At 40.3% G+C, this 18,740-nt stretch overlaps 2 protein-coding genes across 2 annotated transcripts; one reads left to right on the forward strand and one right to left on the reverse strand.

Annotated features, from left to right (window-relative positions):
- Positions 1–13,955: 13,955 nt before the first annotated feature.
- On the reverse strand, positions 13,956–17,282 carry LOC108112151 (aminopeptidase N). Its single transcript, XM_017221899.1, has 5 exons — positions 16,834–17,282; positions 16,624–16,779; positions 14,788–16,192; positions 14,229–14,731; positions 13,956–14,172 (listed from the first exon to the last, which is right to left on the reverse strand). Exons 1-5 carry the CDS (start codon positions 17,280–17,282, stop codon positions 13,956–13,958), a joined length of 2,730 nt encoding a protein of 909 aa, XP_017077388.1.
- A 166-nt stretch (positions 17,283–17,448) lies between these two features.
- LOC108112152 lies at positions 17,449–18,633 on the forward strand. Its single transcript, XM_017221900.2, has one exon. The coding sequence runs from the start codon at positions 17,449–17,451 to the stop codon at positions 18,286–18,288; it is 840 nt and encodes a 279-aa protein (XP_017077389.1). The 3' UTR covers positions 18,289–18,633.
- The last annotated feature ends 107 nt before the right edge of the window (positions 18,634–18,740 follow it).

Genomic DNA, 18,740 nt, shown 5'->3' on the forward strand with positions numbered 1-18,740 from the left:
CTCTCGCTTTTTACTTTTTTTTATGCATTTTCCTTAATTGCATCAACTTGGGAATTGTTTGGCCAGGGAATTGGCCAAATAAATTGTTGACAAAGCGGGTAAGCGATATGCTGTAAGGCAAGGAGGGCTGAGTGGCTTTATTAGCTTTTACATGTTAGATTAAATGTTGAAAAGTTCAGGCAATTACAGAGGAACTCAATTTTATAATCTTATTATTAAATGTCATTCCTATGATGCTATAATTTTTTAATATATATTTTTGACATGAAAATATAAGTATATCTTATTCTTTCTCCATGTTTCTATGTTCTTGATAAGTATATTTTTATATATTTTAGAATTTAATAAGGAGAAGGTTATGAATAATTATCAATCAAAGAAACAGTACGTCTTAAAAGAACCTTAATTTTGGTAATTTGAATTACTTATAATTCCTAAAAGTATGCTACGCTAATTACATAACTGCTAATTGTATACTGTCTAAACCGAATACCTTTTTGCACATATTCAACCCACCTTATCTGACTCCCATTCATCACCATTACACACAAATAAAGCCATCACATATGAATGTTCCGAATCAGCAGGCATACATCCCCAATTCACTCACCAAGCTAATCAACTCGATTTATCAAACGCCCATTAACAATCGATAAATTCAAGTCGCCAATTTCCGTTATCTGCCAGTCAATGATTGTCGCACTCCAACTCCGAAGTCACAGAATCCGATTCCGAGTTCCCAATCCCCAATCTCCAATGCCCATGATGAGGTGGGGGGAAGGACTCGACGCATTCACACGTAAGTCGTTTGTAATTTAGTCGAGTTCATAATCATAATAATTATGGGTGTGTGTGTGTGTGTGAAAAGTGGGGGTGTGTAAGGGAAAGCTTATGGCAAAGTACTGTACTTGGAGTTTTTTGCCGCTTCCATTTTCTTTCCTTTTTTGGTTGTTGCCCTCGCATTTCCTGCATGTCCATAACATGCGCAAATAACATAATTTCTGGCATTAAAATCAATTTTCATCTTTCCCCAGACGCCGTCAATTGTAGCAGCTGCTTCCATCTGCTTTCCCCTGACTTTTTCCTCGCCGTTTTCTACGCTCGGATTCGCTTCCGTTCTATTTGCCATGAATTGGCCATGGCATTGTCGTGAAAATAATGCAAATAGTAATTTCTGGAATTGCCTTTTTGGCTGCCATAGTCAAGTTCTGGAAATAGCCATTGCTAGAGTCATTGCCATAGCCAGTGCCAGAGATTTCTGCCGGCGAAGGCCTCCTCCTAATGACAATGGGCATCATTTTCATTCCCATTCCAAATTTATCCCGTCGTTGTCTGCGGTCTGCGGAATGGCGCCCAAACAACAATGTTCCCTAAAATTGTCGACCAGACAATATTTTCCACACGACAACAATCATAATGGACAGGCTGTGGTGAAAACTCATGGAATGGGCTTGTATATTTAGCCAGGCACTCTGGTCTTTAAGTTTTATCTTATAAAGCAAGGTAAAATGTTTTCAGGATATGGAAATCTCCGTTTCTGATCTCTAAGATGCATTGAAAATGAAAAATTTAACATTATCTTCTCTTTTCTTAACTGAAAAAGTAAAATTTATTTGGTAAACCTAAAATATCTTGTAGAATACAATTAAGATGAAAACTCCAAGCCATCCCAGCTTTTCCCAGCACTTTAATCTGCGAGAATCATTTCAAAAATAAGAATCCTTATCTAGAGATTCAATTCCTTAAAGGCTTAACCGAAAGTGTCAAAGCCAGGAGGAGTGGAAGGGAGATGGGGGACTTTCCTGAGAGGGTTCTCAAAGTGAAATAAACATTACAAAATAATATAAATGCGAAATATATATGGCAAGTAGAGCGAAGGAGAAGGACAAGAGGGAGGGTATATAGAATGTGTGAAAAATGAAGGGAAATGCCGCGACGCAGAGGCGGAAATGAAAAATGCACGAGTAAGAAGGAACGGAAATGCTACCAACGGCGATAAGAATGCTTAACAGCAGCAACTACAACAATAACAGCAACAACTTAAGGGAACAGAAGAAGAAGAAGAAGTAGAAGTAGAAAAAGAGGAGAAGCCGTGGAAGAAGTAAACCAACAAAGAAGAAAAGAGTAATGCCTTAAGAGTGGTACAAAGCATTAAATAGGAGGGAATGGACAAGGTCCTTCGAGGGGTACCAACAAAAAATAATGAAGGAACAGGGATTACCAGTCAAATATTCCATTAATGAAATAGTTATAAAGAAAAAAGTACATAAAAGAAATGTATTTTCATTTTCATAGTAATAGTTCCCCCTATTACATAAGAAAAACAAGATATTTTTAAACTTTATAAAATAATAAGTAAAAAAAATAAAAAGGAAGGCCACAAAACACTTTTAAAGATTCCTGAAACTATGCTGCAGCTTACATCGAATATAAAAGTGGTAGGAAATATGATGTCCAATTATCCACAGCATACTTTTAGGAACCTTTTTAAAATTGCTTCCGTGCTTTACTGTCAACTTAAAATCTAAAAGTGTTCAAAAATCAAGTAAACTGGCACTCCATTCTTAATTTATTTTGTAAAATCTTCAAGTTCTTAACTTTAATTAAAAAATTATTAAACTTTGTTGGGTCTTCTTCATCATTTTGTATTTTGAAAGCAATTTCTCAATCGCAACGAGAAATTAAGCCCTTCTTTTCCTAGCAACTTATTGTTTTGTGTTCATGACTTTTTCATTTTCATCTGAGTTGCTCCACTCGTGACTCTATTGGCCCAGCTTGTGAGCATGTGTCATTCAATTGCAAGTTAAGCGGCAAATTGAGAGCCCCGAGGACCATCCTGCGTCGCCTGATTTGCGCTAATTGCGAGTGCAAACGCCCGTGAATGCGTCCTCGAGTGGGAGGACTCAACTGCAGACCACTTGCACTTCCACCTTCGACAGCAGCTCCACCCTTGCCTTTCAACCCACTTAAAACGGGAAGCAGAACGTGCCATTTTGGCAGATCATCACAGCACGGTTACAAAAATATTTCCTGAATTGGTTTTATAGTTCTTGGAAAGTTGTTTTTATACAAACTTAGGGATGTATTTCCTGATTTATTTAAGATTTTTACTTAGCTTAATCGATAATGTAAGATAGATATATTTAAGAGTAAGTAATATTTTTCTCCCTGTGCCAACTCTTACTCCACTTTGCTTCCCTTTAAGAAGTTATTTTTGAAAGCGGAAATTTCAGGGTGCCAAATAAATTTTTGCAGCGTGTCTGTTTGGCTTTTCACACCCTCCAATTTTTTGGCTTTCTATAGCAAAAGGAAGAGGGGTTTCCCCTGAGCAAAACAAAGGGTTCGAAAGGGGCAGCGATATACAAGAAAGGGACACCGGCGAGACAAGAAATGAGTCATTAGGCAAAAAATAAAGCAGTTGGGAAACAAAAACAGCCAGAAATTTGCACGCGCGCTATCAATTTGAGGCTCAAACAATGGGACTTCTGAGCCCTTCCACGAGCTATTTGTCTACAGCTTTTCCGCTTTCTTTTTATTGTTTTGTTAGCTGCTCTTTGGACGCGTGCCGGCAATCAAAAATAATAAACACCCCTAATTTTGAGGACTTGCAGGATGAATTGATGGCGTTGATAAGCACAGTGTCCCATGTCCCATGAGCAGTTTCCCAGCTCAGCAGAACTCCTTTCCCCGCATTTCCCAAGCCATCGAGCCATCAAAAAATATCCTTTCCTCACTCCTCGACTTGTGTCTCTCATTAAAATCAACACCCAGCTCGGCTGATGATATTTCAGACCTCGTCATCGTCGTCGCAGCGTCATTAATATTTGGCGCTTAGGCAAATGCAGCCGCATGAATTGTGGCTAAATCCTCCCCACTCGCAGCATCCTGTTTAGGTGGGTGGTGGCAGGGTGAGAGATGGACCACCTACTAAGCTTATGCACTGAAAGCAAGACTAACTCTAAAAGTGGAAATAACTTAAAATTTACTTATGGTTTCAAAGATTGTTTGATTACTAAATCTTCTATTTAAAATTAAGAATGATTTCTGTTAATGTGAGAAGGAACGTCTTATAAACATTGTTTGTCCTTTCCTCCAAGATAGCTCTAGTTTTTTCCAGTGCACTCACAATAGCAGGATGACGCGTTGTTTTGTCCCATTTGCAGCGGGAGCAGGAGCACAAGCAAAAGCAACACCAGAAACAGGACCAAGAGCAGGAGCAGGAGCAACAGAGATTTGGATCTTTTGGTCTATTGTTTGCAGCATCGAAATAATGCCGTTTCATGCATATGCATTCACGATGGGCTATCGGGGGTGGGGGTTTTTGGTGGGTTCTGGGATATAGAATAGGGAGGAGCACTGTGCAGACAATCAAATTTGATGTCAGAATGTGCCGGCGAATAAAAGCGGTCTGTTTAATATGCATATATGCATCAGAGTCCCAGTTTCGGTTCCAGTTTTCATGTTATTTCGCACTCCCCCCACCCTCTATAATAGCCTCCCCGCCCAAACATTACGCCCCCTTCCCCACCACTCATCCTTTTTAGCAATGTATGTGTATGTATTTGCCAAAGCGCATCAAAATAATGAGCAGCCGCCCGTAAATATGCTTTAAAATTTTACGAGTTGTCATGGGGGATTAATGGGAGCCAAAAAGGATATATATGGGACGGGTTTCCATTGTTCAGCTGAGTTTCCACCAACGAAATTGAAGCGAGATTAGTCTGATTGTGAGCCAGTATCAAGTGGTGAAAGCTAATGCCATTGGTTAGGGATAATACACGGAAAAATAAATTGTTTTTTGTTTTTAAATATGAAATCAGTTGGTGAAGCTACGGAAATCTGTTGGAAATTCTAATAGAGCCCTACAAAGGTGAAGTAAAAGAAGTTACATTTTCCGTAGCATACTTTTACATGCTTTATAAAAATATCCCCAAAAATTTCAAATACAAAAAGTTATTAAAAAGCGAAATATTTATAAATATTACATATATTTTTTCAATGTGCATGCATAGGATTACAAATCTGCCATTGTTTCCTATTCTCCATTTGCCTTGAAGTCAGGTGTGGAAAAGGGAAGTGGATGAGCTCTTCCTGTCCAAGTGCTTGGACTTTGAAGCCCTGCCCTGCCCTGCCTAGCCTCTATTGGTTTTTCCCTTCGATGCGTGCTAAAAGTGTTTTTCCTTTAGACGCTTTATTTTTGCTGTGTGCCAGGGTAAACAGAAACTCGACAGCAACAACAGAAATCAACTATAAGGAGCACTTAAAAGAAACACATCGAAGAGCTGGAGAAAGTGGAGGAGAAAGTGGCTGGAGGAAAAAGAAAACTCGATGCCGTTTCCTTGGCTAGTTGCTTCTGTTTTTCTTTTTGCTGTTGTTGCTGTTTCCAATGTTGTCTTAAATGGGTGGTGGCTGGGAGATTGGTTTTGCACTGCCAAGGTCACAACCCCCTCAAAGTGGGGCCAATCAAGTGCTCGTTGAGGTGGTCAAGTGAATTATTGAGGCATGGTGGTTACATGACTTAGACGACTCAAATTTGCATTAGCATCAAGTGGTTGGCACTCTCAATATTTATAGAGGTGTCGAGCGATTCCATTTCGATGATTGCTTATCGATTTAATGGAAATTAGCCATCACAACAATTAGCCACTCAAGTGTAGAATATATGGAAATGTTTTATGGGTTGAAGGAGGAACTGGAAGGAAGGAAATAATGCTCTGGTGATACAGGTTGCCTTGAATCAAAAGAAAGCATATACCTTTTAACTAATTAAGGTAATTTTAAAGCTTAACTTTATAGAAAACATTTAAGTAGCCTACCTATCTTAGATTTAAGGATCTTGGCCAATCCAATAACTTACTATCTCAAGGACTCGAAAGTTTTAAGTGCTTACTAATGCTTTTACGCACTCAAAGATTGAAAGATACACACTACTAATATTGCCAGTGGAGTTGCTGCATGTGCAGCTACCACCATATGGTGCCACACAAATTTAAACTCTACAAGGGAAATTTCTGTTGCAAGTGCAGCAATAAAATATTTGCAATTTAATTAAACGAAATTAAACAATCCAGCCAGCATTTGTGCAAACATGTGTGGCAATTGTGCTTGCCTCGTAATCTAAATTTGTAAGTTGCAATCTCTGCGCCCCTTTCCTTTCCTTTCCTTGCCTCTTCCCGGACGCTGTCCTTCTCTCTCTGTCTCGGCCGGACAAGGGTAAGTTTTTTGGGGCTTCTGGTCGTGTTTCCACTTTTGTGGCAACTTTCTTGAATGTCTCGCAGCCTGGAGGCGCCAGCAAGAAATAGTTTTCACGTTCTATTTCTTTTGCCCAGAATTCAAACAAAAGTACCGAGGAGGTCCGGGGAAGGAAGCAATAAATGTAAAGTAAAGTAAGAAAACTTTTCACTCTGATTATGATGAGCGGGCAGAGCGGGAGCAAGGGGGCTGAAACACTCGCATTTGGTCAGCAAATCGATTCGATTCGGATTCTGAATATGCAACAGAGCCAGCACAATCAAAACATGCTAGCCAGTGCAGAAATATTTGCATAAATATTTGCACACGCAACCACCGAACCGACCGACAGGGCAAAGTCAATAAAAGGGATTTTCACATTGGCCAAAAGTTTTTAATGAATTTATTTTCCCTTGGCGGCATTAAAACAACGAACAATGAACCTCCTCCTCCTCCACCTCATCTGCCTTAATTTACGATATCAACAAAACGTAATACACAAGTTAGACAATAAAAAGCATCGACATCTCCCATCGAAAGGCAAACAAGCCAGCCAGTACAGTATACGGAAAATAGAAAACGGAAAATGGAAAATGGAAAATCGGCAAGCCCCAGAACAATGAAGCAACAAAGCTTCTAGGAGGGAAAAAATGCACTAATTGAAATATATTTCCCCAGTCAGGGGCTTAATTTCAAAGAAAACTTGCCAGGTGAAAAGGTCAGTGCAATGAAAAGGTTTCAAAGTTCATTGGGCGGGGCTTTAAAATGCATTTGAAAAAGATGTATTCAAGAAGTTATGAAAGGATCTTATTGTGGCAAAAATAAGTATTAAATGGGGGATTTTATGATATTATTAAGTGCAGAAAACATAATAAAAAAATTTGTGTTTGAACAGCAGTTAAAGTTCGTTGTTATCGCTACTGTACTTCGATAAGTTTAATTTATGATGTAGTGATTAGTAAATTGATGTTTATTTTTAAAATATATACAAGAAAGTTGAAGACAACGATGAAATTACTGAAAAACAAGAGGAAACGCTATAGTCGAGTGCCGCGACTATATGATACCCGTTACTGTTTTACAAAATTTTAAAATATTATTTTGCTAGTGGAAATTCACAAGGCGCCACCTATTGTCAGAGGGAGTATGTTGAGTATCCTTATTGTGACGTCACTGCCCATGTGGGGCCTTATAACCTTAATTTCGTTATAAATAGCGAAATAATGTTCCGATTTGAAAACTCTTTGGTAAACCGGTAGATATTAACAGAAATAGGTTATACAAGGTCAAACGAACGCATTCATAATATTATCATAGACGCCACAGTTTTCCGCGGTTTGTGGGCGTTAGAGTGGGCGTGGCCGGATACGACTTCGTGGCAAGTTGCAGAGGCATCTCTTAAATACGTGTAAAGCAAAATTTTGTAGCTCTTATACTTTTCGATTTTTGCATTTTTGGTTTCGGACAGACGGACGGACGGACGGATGGACGGACGGACGGACGGACGGACGAACGGACGGACGGACAGTCGGACATGGCTCAATCGACTTCGCTATTGATCCTGATCAAGAATATATATACTTTATAGGGTCGCAAACGCTTCCTTCTATCTGTTACATACTTTTCAACGAATCTAGTATACCCTTTTACTCTACGAGTAACGGGTATAAATATACGGATTAGCATCCAAGTATGCTGTTATCGATAGGTAGCTTATATAGAACAATTCGACGCTGGCAAATCGCCACGGACGGTGGCTTAGTGGATTAAGCGAATCCCCAAGAATCCAGCGGCATAGGATCGAGTTCCCCCAGAAAGATCCAACACACACATAAGAATATATAGTAAGAATCCAAGTAGGCTGTTATCGATGGGTAGCCTAGGGGGTTAAGGTGAATCCCCCAAGTATCCGACGACGTGGGATCGAGTCCCCCAGAAAGATCAAACACACACACATAAAAATATATCGAAAGAATCCAAGTAGGCTGTTATCGATGGGTAGCCTAGGGGGTTAAGGTGAATCCCCAAATATCCGACGACATGGGTTCGAGTCCCCCAGAAAGATCAAACACACACACATAAAAATATATCGAAAGAATCCAAGTAGGCTGTTATCGATAGATAGCCTAGGGGGTTAAGGTGAATCCCCAAATATCCGACGACATGGGTTCGAGTCCCCCAGAAAGATCAAACACACACACATAAAAATATATCGAAAGAATCCAAGTAGGCTGTTATCGATAGATAGCCTAGGGGGTTAAGGTGAATCCCCAAATATCCGACGACATGGGTTCGAGTCCCCCAGAAAGATCACAGATAAAAAAAATATACGGATTATCATCCAAGTAGGCTGTTATCGATAGGTAGCTTATATAGATCAATTCGACGCTGACAAATCGCCACGGACGGTGGCTCAGGGGGTTAAGGTGAACCCGAAGTATTCCGCCGGCATGGGTTCGAGTCCCCCCAGAAAGATCAAGCAACACACACATAAAAATATATCGTATGAATCAACAAAGTAGGCTTTTATCGATAGGTAGCTTATATAGAACAATTCGACGCTGACAAATCGCCACGGACGGTGGCTCAGGGGGTTAAGGTGAACCCGAAGTATTCCGCCGGCATGGGTTCGAGTCCCCCCAGAAAGATCAAGCAACACACACATAAAAAAAAATATACGGATAAAGCATCAAAGTAGGCCGTTATCGATAGAATGATTCAACACTGGCAAATCGCCACGGAAGCGGGTGCGCAAGCTAAGCTGCATACAAATCCAAGTAGGCTGTTATCGATAGGTGGTAGCTTATATAGAACAATTCGACGCTGACAAATCGCCACGGACGGTGGCTCAGGGGGTTAAGGTGAACCCGAAGTATTCCGCCGGCATGGGTTCGAGTCCCCCAGAAAGATCAAGCACACACACATAAAAAAAAATATACGGATAAAGCATCAAAGTAGGCCGTTATCGATAGAATGATTCAACACTGGCAAATCGCCACGGAAGCGGGTGCGCAAGCTAAGCTGCATACAAATCCAAGTAGGCTGTTATCGATAGGTGGTAGCTTATATAGAACAATTCGACGCTGACAAATCGCCACGGACGGTGGCTCAGGGGGTTAAGGTGAACCCGAAGTATTCCGCCGGCATGGGTTCGAGTAGTCCCCCCAGAAAGATCAAGCAACACACACATAAAAATATACGGATAAAGCATCAAAGTAGGCCGTTATCGATAGAATGATTCAACACTGGCAAATCGCCACGGAAGCGGGTGCGCAAGCTAAGCTGCATACAAATCCAAGTAGGCTGTTATCGATAGGTAGCTTATATAGATCAATTCGACGCTGACAAATCGCCACGGACGGTGGCTCAGGGGGTTAAGGTGAACCCGAAGTATTCCGCCGGCATGGGTTCGAGTAGTCCCCCCAGAAAGATCAAGCAACACACACATAAAAATATACGGATAAAGCATCAAAGTAGGCCGTTATCGATAGAATGATTCAACACTGGCAAATCGCCACGGAAGCGGGTGCGCAAGCTAAGCTGCATAGAAAATCCAAGTAGGCTGTTATCGATAGGTAGCTTATATAGATCAATTCGACGCTGGCAAATCGCCACGGACGGTGGCTTAGTGGATTAAGCGAATCCCCAAGAATCCAGCGGCATGGGTTCGAGTCCCCCCAGAAAGATCAAGCAACACACACATACGGATAAAGCATCAAAGTAGGCCGTTATCGATAGAACGATTCAACACTGGCAAATCGCCACGGAAGCGGGTGCAAGCTAAGCTGCATACAAACAACAAAAAATTTTAATCAATTTTACAAAGGTCATAAAACTATTTTTTTTCCGAACTTTCAGTTGACCTTGACTGAGCTAGTAGTTGCCCATCCTGTTCCACATTGCAAGTCAATTTAATTGGAAGCGGTCGCAAACAGTTTGCTGGCGGATTAGCATCCAAGTAGGCTGTTAACGATAGCTTTTATAGAACAATTCGACGCTGGCAAATCGCCGCTTAGGGGGTTAAAGCGATTCCCCAAGAATCCAGCGGTATGGGATCGAGTCCCCCAGAAAGATCCAAAGATTCAACACACACACATAAAAAACAAGAGGAAACGCTATAGTCGAGTGCCGTTACCGTTTTACAAAATTTTAAAATATTATTTTGCTAGTGCAAATTCACGAGGCGCCACCTATTGTCAGAGGGAGTATGTTGAGTATCCTTATTGCCCATGTGAGGCCTTATAACTTAATTTCTTTATAAATAGCGAAATAATGTTCCGATTTGAAAAATCTTTGGCAAATCGATAGATATTAACAGAAATAAGTTATACAAAGTCAATCGAAGGCATTCATAATAATAGTATAGACGCCACAGTTTTCCGCGGTTTGTGGGCGTTAGAGTGGGCGTGGCCAGATGCAACTTCGTGGAAAGTTTCAGAAGCATCTGGCAGGATGCTGTAATAAACTTGCGCTGTCCCGGGACCTCAAGAATCTTCATGCTTAATCTCAACTTTGTATCTGCTATAGTTCCTGAGATCTCAGCGTTCATACGGACGGACGGACGGACGGACGGACGGACAGACGGACATGGCTCAATCGACTTCGCTATTGATCCTGATCAAGAATATATATACTTTATAGGGTCGCAAACGCTTCCTTTTAACTGTTACATACTTTTCAACGAATCTAGTATACCCTTTTACTCTACGAGTAACGGGTATAAAAAGAATAAGATAGTAAAGTTCTGATGCTGAACCCAGCTGCTAAATCGCTTTCTTCAAAAAGAGTTTCTATCTTGAAAGGGAACTAACCTTTTTTAAGTAAACATTATATTTTTACAATATTTTACATACCTTCTTGAATGCCTTCTTTATAGATAGGCAAATTATAATCAACTAGATACAACTGCCTCAGGATTATAAGGCAACTTCCAGAGAATAAACCTTAACCCCTATGAAAATCTATAATCCATAACACAATGATAATCACGTCTTGAAATCCTTGGGAGTAGCAATTGACCCGATTGCCGGGCACACAGCATAATCGACAATCGTTTCCAGGAATTGATAATCTAAACACTCCAATTGAATTGCAATTGCAGCTACACACAAATAATTTGTCTCACTTAAAAGGGGTTGGGAGGGGGGTAGAGAGAGCAAAGCTTGTCGTATTCAATTAGGGGTAATTAGACCATTTTCCATTTTGCCATGGACAGCGAATGGAGGAGGTCTCCGCCTGCGTCATGGCCACGTGAACAGAAATTCAAGTCTATATAGTTCATATATATATCTACTACGTGGATGTATCTCACCCACACAACGGCAATCTGCGTGGCACGCATTGAGAAATTCAATTTTAATGCGGCTATTACATAATTTGATCCCTGCCCTGCCAGACACTGAATGCATATTAATTAACGTTCAAAATTTGATTGTGTGCCACAATCTGCAGCAGCAGCTGAAGGATACACCAAATCGCAGGCGAGGCATATTCCAGCTAAAATCCAGAATTATCCCCAGGCATTGGGGGCATTCAAAAGAGCTAACGAAGCAAGCAAACTTTTGCCACAAATTACTTACATACTTGCCTCGAGGTGAGGCAATAAAAATTCATCAATTTTAAATTGGGGAAATAAGAAGGAAAGAAAGTTTTAAGTCTTAAATAGTAAATTAATGGTATCATAAAAACAAAAACCATAAAATTTAAATCAGAAAATAAAGAATGTTTAGACTTTCCGAAGAAGAAAGCTAAGTTTTTAGTCTGAAGGAGAAGTATAGAGGAATAGTTTTAAAACTAAGTCATACCTAATTTTAACAAATATATTATTATATTAATTCCAATAATATCAATTTTATTACCTTGTTTCCCAAAGAGTCTTTCTTCATTCTCTATCTATCTAGCTTAAGAAGTATAACCGCATAAGAAACAATATTTCTAAAATTTGTATTTTATTTTTGAAACACACAGCATATAAAATTGATTCCCCTTAAACTACCAGATAAAAAATAAATACAAAAACTTGCTGCATTTCCAAATAGCAAAGGACACACTCCATATCTTTTCCGAGAACACTTCAATCGTCCAATTAATTTGACATTTCAGCCGCATTCGCTCGCTAGCTCTCTCTCTCTCTCTCTGCCGAGTTCAGATTCAATTAATTTGTGATAAATAAATAAGCAAAAAGTAGCGCTAAAATACCGATGTCCAGCGTAAATATTTAACATGATATAATCCGGCATCTGTGAGTCCGTCGCGATATGTCGAAAAACATTTGCACTTTTACCGGACCAAATTGTTCGGCTCTGTTTCTGGTCCTGTTTCTGTTCTGTTTCTGTTCTACACGCACGTCAAGCTGGCATCACATTTAATTAATTTAATAACCGCTTTTAACAAGCATTAATAGCGTTAATTTTTCTGACAGGGCCACTTTTCATTTGCATTTGCATTTATGTATGCATTTTCCAGCATATATCGGTGCATACTATATAAGGTATGTGTATGCATTCCCTTTGTGGTTTCAATTATGGGCCATCAATTGATTGATTCAGCGCAATATTTACTTCAATGAACTTTACTGCCAAGGGAAAGTCTTTTTTTGGTACATTGGTAAAGTTCCTTGGTATCTACTGCCAATAAATGTGATTTTTTATTTATCTTAAACTAATTAGGCTGTCAGCCTTGCCTACCCATTCCATCTCTATTACCCTCTCAAAATATTTTCTATCAATTTTATTAATTTCTATCGAGCCTACTTCATCCTGCTAAGCCAGTAGTTTTCATCATCTCCGGCCGTTTGTCAGTTGAAATCCTTGCCAAATATCCCTCATTGTCATTGGCCGAAATAATCAACAAACAAGTCTGTGATTGTTAGTAACTGCAAAAGTGAAGTGGCTAAGATCCAAGATTACATAAGACATCAAATTGGTTGCAATTGATAGTTACTTTCGCCTGATTGACGCCCTAAGACTCGCTTTCGCAATGCAATCCATTAACCCCCTGGCACATCAATTACAACCGATTAATTTGTCTAATTGGCAGTCAGTTGTGAATCGAGAATCCTATTCCTCTACCACTCCTTTCTGAGATGACAAACAAAGCGGACAACTAAATGCTGGGCCGCCATTTCCATGTTCTTTCCACATGTCATCATGGAGGTGGATGTGGCAGTGAGGAATACATATTTTGACGTACCCGTGTAAACGTCAAATGCCAGAAAGGACGACCAAGCAGCTTCGCCGGAACAAACAAAGGAGCCGCTGGATGGATGCTACTGCTTGGACGGATAGTGTTGGTGTGTGTCCCGTGTCAGGCAATCCACCAGTCAAAGTCCTGACAGGACCCGTTTCTGACAGCTGGCCTCCTTGGACTCCTCCTGCCGTGCCCTGCCACACCCCAAATCACATTCCTTTCAATGCTGGCTCCAAGATTTCATCGCCATTGCCTTAATTAATACCCAGAACATGGAACCTGACAGCCAGTTGAGTCCTGATCTTAGAATAGGTTGACACAGGTGCATGGCCTGAGACTGGTCTAAAATCTAAGAAATATACTTAACTATGTTAGAAGTAGTTTATTAGTTTAAATGTTGACCTTAACAAATAGCTAAAATCTTAAGGAAGTAACCTTATTTAAAATTAAATTTAATTTTTTATCAGATTTTGATGTCACAGTCTCTTAACTTAAATATTTTTAATCATTCAGAGTTTTTATACTTAGTAGATGTATTATATACGCTGTCCTAGAGCCTTACTAAAATCATCTGAGCAATCCTTTTGCCACTTTTGATTTATCTTGACCTGGTCAATTGCCTTTTTCAGAGGTTCTTCAAACTGCTTGATGTCCCTTAACCTTTCTTTAAGTTCTTCCACTTTCTCGGGACTTTGGAAATTTCTTACCAAACTGAGCAGTAGTCCTGTAAGCTCTCGCTTTTTGAATTTTTCACTAAAAAGAAGGTAGTTTTAATGATGATCAAGATTTCTTAAATAGTTCGAACTCACCCCGTGACCTTAGCATGACTTAGTATATAGTCTCCTGTTGATGAAACCAAAGCATCTCTGCTCAAGGCTGTTTCCACTGCCAAGACATAACAATCACTTATAGGTTTCTCATCAGATTGAAGGGTTAGGTTCAGTAACTTCTCAAAGTTTTTGAAATCACGAGTGCAACCTAATGATGAAGCCCATATCCTTCTTTGGGTTGCATTCGTAGAGTTCTGGAACAGTCCGAATATCTCTTGGAACTCCTCATCGCCACCTTCTTCCAGAAACGAGCAGTAGGCAACCTTTTGGAAATTCAAAGGCAGCTTATCCCGGGAACCATTACGATGAGATAGAGTAAGAGTCTTGACCTGACTGGTACAATCATCCACGTTATAACGACAGGCCTGGGTATATACAAAATGGGCAAAATGGATATCCTTGATGGCCGGGGTTGATTCTGTTATCCCTGATAGCTTTGGAAAGCGTTTATAGAGGGGTAAGAGTAGCTTCTGCATGTATAACTGAAAGAATATAGTAGATTTATTTATAGGAAAAACAAAACTTGAACTTAACTCACTTTAAATTTCCTAGCATCCTCACCAGTTAACAAAGCCCCCAGACGATTTAGTATACCCACAGCCCTTTGCCAAGGCAGAAAGTCCCTTTCATTTTTCAGATAGTCCAAAAGATCGCAGGCCTTGTCATATTTGTGAATATTTCCAGCTGCCAATGCCAGAATATCATCCACCAACTGAGCTCTATTCAGTTTGTGAATGCCACCGAAATTGGGATCATTCTTGAGAGTTTCCTTTAGTAAGTGCCAGTTTTGTTCATCATAGTTAACTCTGAAGATGTTGCCAACTTGGGGATTGAGAATGATCCATTCATCGGAGGTTGGCAAATCGGACAACTCGATAACTTTCGTGATCGAAGGACACTCCAACCAAAATTGTGGGGAAGTCCTATTAAAATCTGGTAGATTTTGCCTCACAAAGGTCAAAGGCACCCACCAGCAGGATGAATTTATCACCATATCATTTCCCTTTAAGAATCTGTTTTGATTAATGGTTATCCTACCTGTTTGGTAATCCCTAATGAGGGTTACCAAGGGATAGCCACCCTGCAGAGTCCAGGAATCCATAACACTGCTCAGATTAAGTTTATCAGAAATAATTCCCTTTTGCAGCGCAACTTCCTGAAAGGATTGCCAAAGATCCCCTTGAGACACGTTTCCTAAATAGTACCTCCTCAGAAACGAACGAATTCCCTGGAAGAAAGCCTCCTCTCCAAGCATTTTGTGCAACATTCGCATGGTCAGAGCTCCTTTCTGGTAAACATACTCTGTAAATTGTCCCAGAATCTCTGTGGGATTCTTAACATCCTTCGAGATGGCAGGCACGGTAGCATTCGAGTCTTTTTCAAAAAAGTTTGCCAAGTCTCGAGCTATAAATCGTTCTCCCCTGGTCCATTCAGGTTGTAAGCCATCTAGCGCCAAGTAGGCAAAATACGTAGATGGGCCTTCCTTCAACCAGAGATCATTCCACCATTTCATAGTGACCAGATTTCCAAACCACTGATGGGCATATTCATGGGCCACAGTTGAGGCGGTCATATCCTTTTGCTGCTGCAAAAAGTCTCCTTGGTTCTGGGGTAATCTCTCCTCATTGTAGGTAACCAGTCCCCAGTTTTCCATTGCCGTAAATCTGTGTGTAGGCACCGTAAGCTGATCAATTTTCCGTAGTGGAAAATCAATTTGGAAAAGGTTCTCGTAGAAGCCAAGCAATTTGGGAGCAATTTCCATTGATATCATGTCCTGATCCAACAACTTTTGCTGCATCCAGTTTCGGAAGGTTACTCTATTCCTAGTATCACCCGCTATGGTGGCTGCATTCTTCAGGTCATGAACGGAGTAGGCCACTAAATATGTTGAAGTTTTCAAAAGTGTTTCATGATCGCACCATATATAGTTTTCAAGACTACCGCTAAAAGAGTAAGAAGTTTTTAGGAACTTAACAATATTCTTATAGCAATTCATTTCGTGAGTGTTATTATTTTGTAAAATTGATATACGGAGTTAAGAAACCTCTACATTTTACCAAATGAATGATTTAAACATCAGATTTTGTGGTTTTGGCTTTAAATACTTAAGTCGCGGGTCGATAGCAAGACCTATAGCTTAAGTTAGTATTTTTGTATAATAGTTTGCCGTTGTTCCTTAATGAAGTAATGGGCACTCTAGAAAGTTTTAAGGTGGCGCTCATGGTGAGTTTTTTAAGTCTGACAGTTTGAGGTGAGGAAGGTTATACTGCGGTAAGGGACTTATAAATTAAGATTACTGTATATTGTCAAATTGTATTTCCCCACCCTATACTCTAGGCAATCCACAGACAACAACTTAGTAAGAGCTACTTACTGCTTTTGACATTCAATAACTGGAGTACCACTCAAACCCGTGTAATCCCTATGATAACCTAAGGTAATATTGAAAGTGGATTTCCAGGAGGGCTCATCAAAGCAGGGAAAAGCCTGCCTGGCAAATGTGGGTGAGAATTGAGTGACTGCCAGGTGACTAAAATACATGATTTAAATATTTAAGTTGTGAAAAATTAAACAATAAACTCACTGAACTTCCTTGGTAATAGCATCTGTGAAATTACTTTTGTAGTAGCCGCTTAAGGAATCATTTAAATTGGCTGCAAAGTGCATTTCCAACTGATAGATCTGATCCTTTTCCAGTTCTTGACTCAAGTGCAGGATGTAGAAATTATATAACTCATTTGTTTCGATGGAAGTAATGCTGTTTGTTTCCTGTTTGAAGCTAAGTGACGTCCGCTCCTCCTCTATCTTTAGGAATGCCACATGTAAAGTTATATTCCTGGTGGATTCTCTGGCCAGAATATCTATCTTTACCGAACCCTCGAATCTTTGATCTGTACTATTTAAGTGGGTGAGGATCCGTAAGTTATAGTGCAGAGGTTCTAAGGAACTAGGTAAGCGATAATGATCATAGGCAGCCCATGAAGAAGATATAAGGAGGATAAAGATCCAGGGACATGGATTAAGCTGCGGCATTCTATATAACGAAATCGAGATGATACTGATCAGTAAGAATCACTTAAAGAGATCTTAAATTATCCTAAAATGAAGAAATTAAACCTAGTAATAAACTTAAAGTTAAGGTAAAGTAGGCACCTATTTTCGATTCATTCATATAGGATTAATCATTTTTAATAGGAATATGTATTCGAAAGTTCTTTGTAGTTTGGGTCCCTCCAAAATTTTAAGTATAATCAGGGGTGGTGGCTGTGGTACAACCACTTTTCAATCATTCTGCCCCTCGGCACTCCAAGCACATCGTAAACATTATCATGTATCGAGAAGGCGCCTCAGCTGGAAACTCAGCATGATGCAGTTGCTCAGTAGTCTGCGGCATCGTTATTGCCTATGGCGTCTTCGGCGCCTTTTGGGCATGGGCTTCGACGAAGGTGGATTCCAGGAGGGCACCCGACAGGCGGCGGCCACCATGATCGAGGCAGTGCGCCAAGCTGACTGGCCCTGCATCCAGAGTTGCTGTACGAAGCGAGGATCGGCAGACATTTACGGGTTGTCCCAGGTTCGCTATCCCTATAGCAAATTAGTGCGGTTTCAAAGGGATCACCTGAGGCATTGTGTGCCCGTGAGAGTAGTTCGTCGCTGGATCGATGGTCGTCGATGTGTCCTGGTAGACATGCTCTTTGTTGGCCTGCGCAATCTTCTGGATTTGGGTACTGCCCAGGAAAAGGAACAAATGATTCAACGTATTCAGAGTGCTCTGGCAGACTCGCAGATCAACGAACAGTTGGATGCGAAAAATTGCCGTTTGGCCATAGCTGAATTAGTGCTCACCTTCTGCAAGGAATTGGGGGATTCCCAAAAGGATCCCGAGGATTTAAGTATTTTAAACGAGGAAGCAAGGGATGGCTGGCTAGTTGATTCCTATAAAGTCAACCGCTTCAAACTGATTAGCTTTAGTCCCAACACTCTCAACTTTCGCGTAATTGAATTCCTGAAACCGGTTCGGCTAAAGTCTGAAGCCTGAAGTGTCTCTGTTTTGGAGGTGATGTTATTGAGCACTTGCCGTCACGTGCCGATTACTAGGTCAACGATCGCTTTAAACCGAATTAGCATTATTTTCAACCGAGTTTGCCAGCAATCATCGCGCGTCTCCAGCCTGAAGCTAACTGATCGGTTGTTAGACTAACATTGATGTATTTATGGCATTACCTGGAGAGGTGTGTAAGCAAGTTACCGATCACTGTGATAAAAGGGTTTTTGTATGTGTAATTTGGAAGCTATATTAACTCATTTGTAGTTCATTTTAAATCTAAAGTGCCAATTCGTTAAAAAAATAAAGCAGTCTATATATTTTTCTATCAATTTAAAAGCTTAGGTATTGTTGATCTCTCTTTTAAGCTAGACTCAAACTCTTCATCCAGTCTGTTTTAATGGAAATTCCTGGTAGAATTCACTGGATTGGGGTTGTTCGTAGGT

This window comes from Drosophila eugracilis, unplaced genomic scaffold (assembly GCF_018153835.1).
Source record: "Drosophila eugracilis isolate 14026-0451.02 unplaced genomic scaffold, ASM1815383v1 contig_90, whole genome shotgun sequence".
In the NCBI taxonomy this organism is placed as follows: Eukaryota; Metazoa; Arthropoda; class Insecta; order Diptera; family Drosophilidae; genus Drosophila; species Drosophila eugracilis.

Coding starts and splice junctions, on each gene's coding strand:
- LOC108112152 (XM_017221900.2), top strand. CDS start 17,449: ATGTATTCGAAAGTTCTTTGTAGTTTGGGTCCCTCCAAAATTTTAAGT.
- LOC108112151 (XM_017221899.1), bottom strand. CDS start 17,282: ATGCCGCAGCTTAATCCATGTCCCTGGATCTTTATCCTCCTTATATCT. Junction 16,780..16,833: donor GCTATTACCAAGGAAGTTCA/GTGAGTTTATTG, acceptor CATGTATTTTAG/TCACCTGGCAGTCACTCAAT. Junction 16,193..16,623: donor GTTATTGAATGTCAAAAGCA/GTAAGTAGCTCT, acceptor TTACTCTTTTAG/CGGTAGTCTTGAAAACTATA.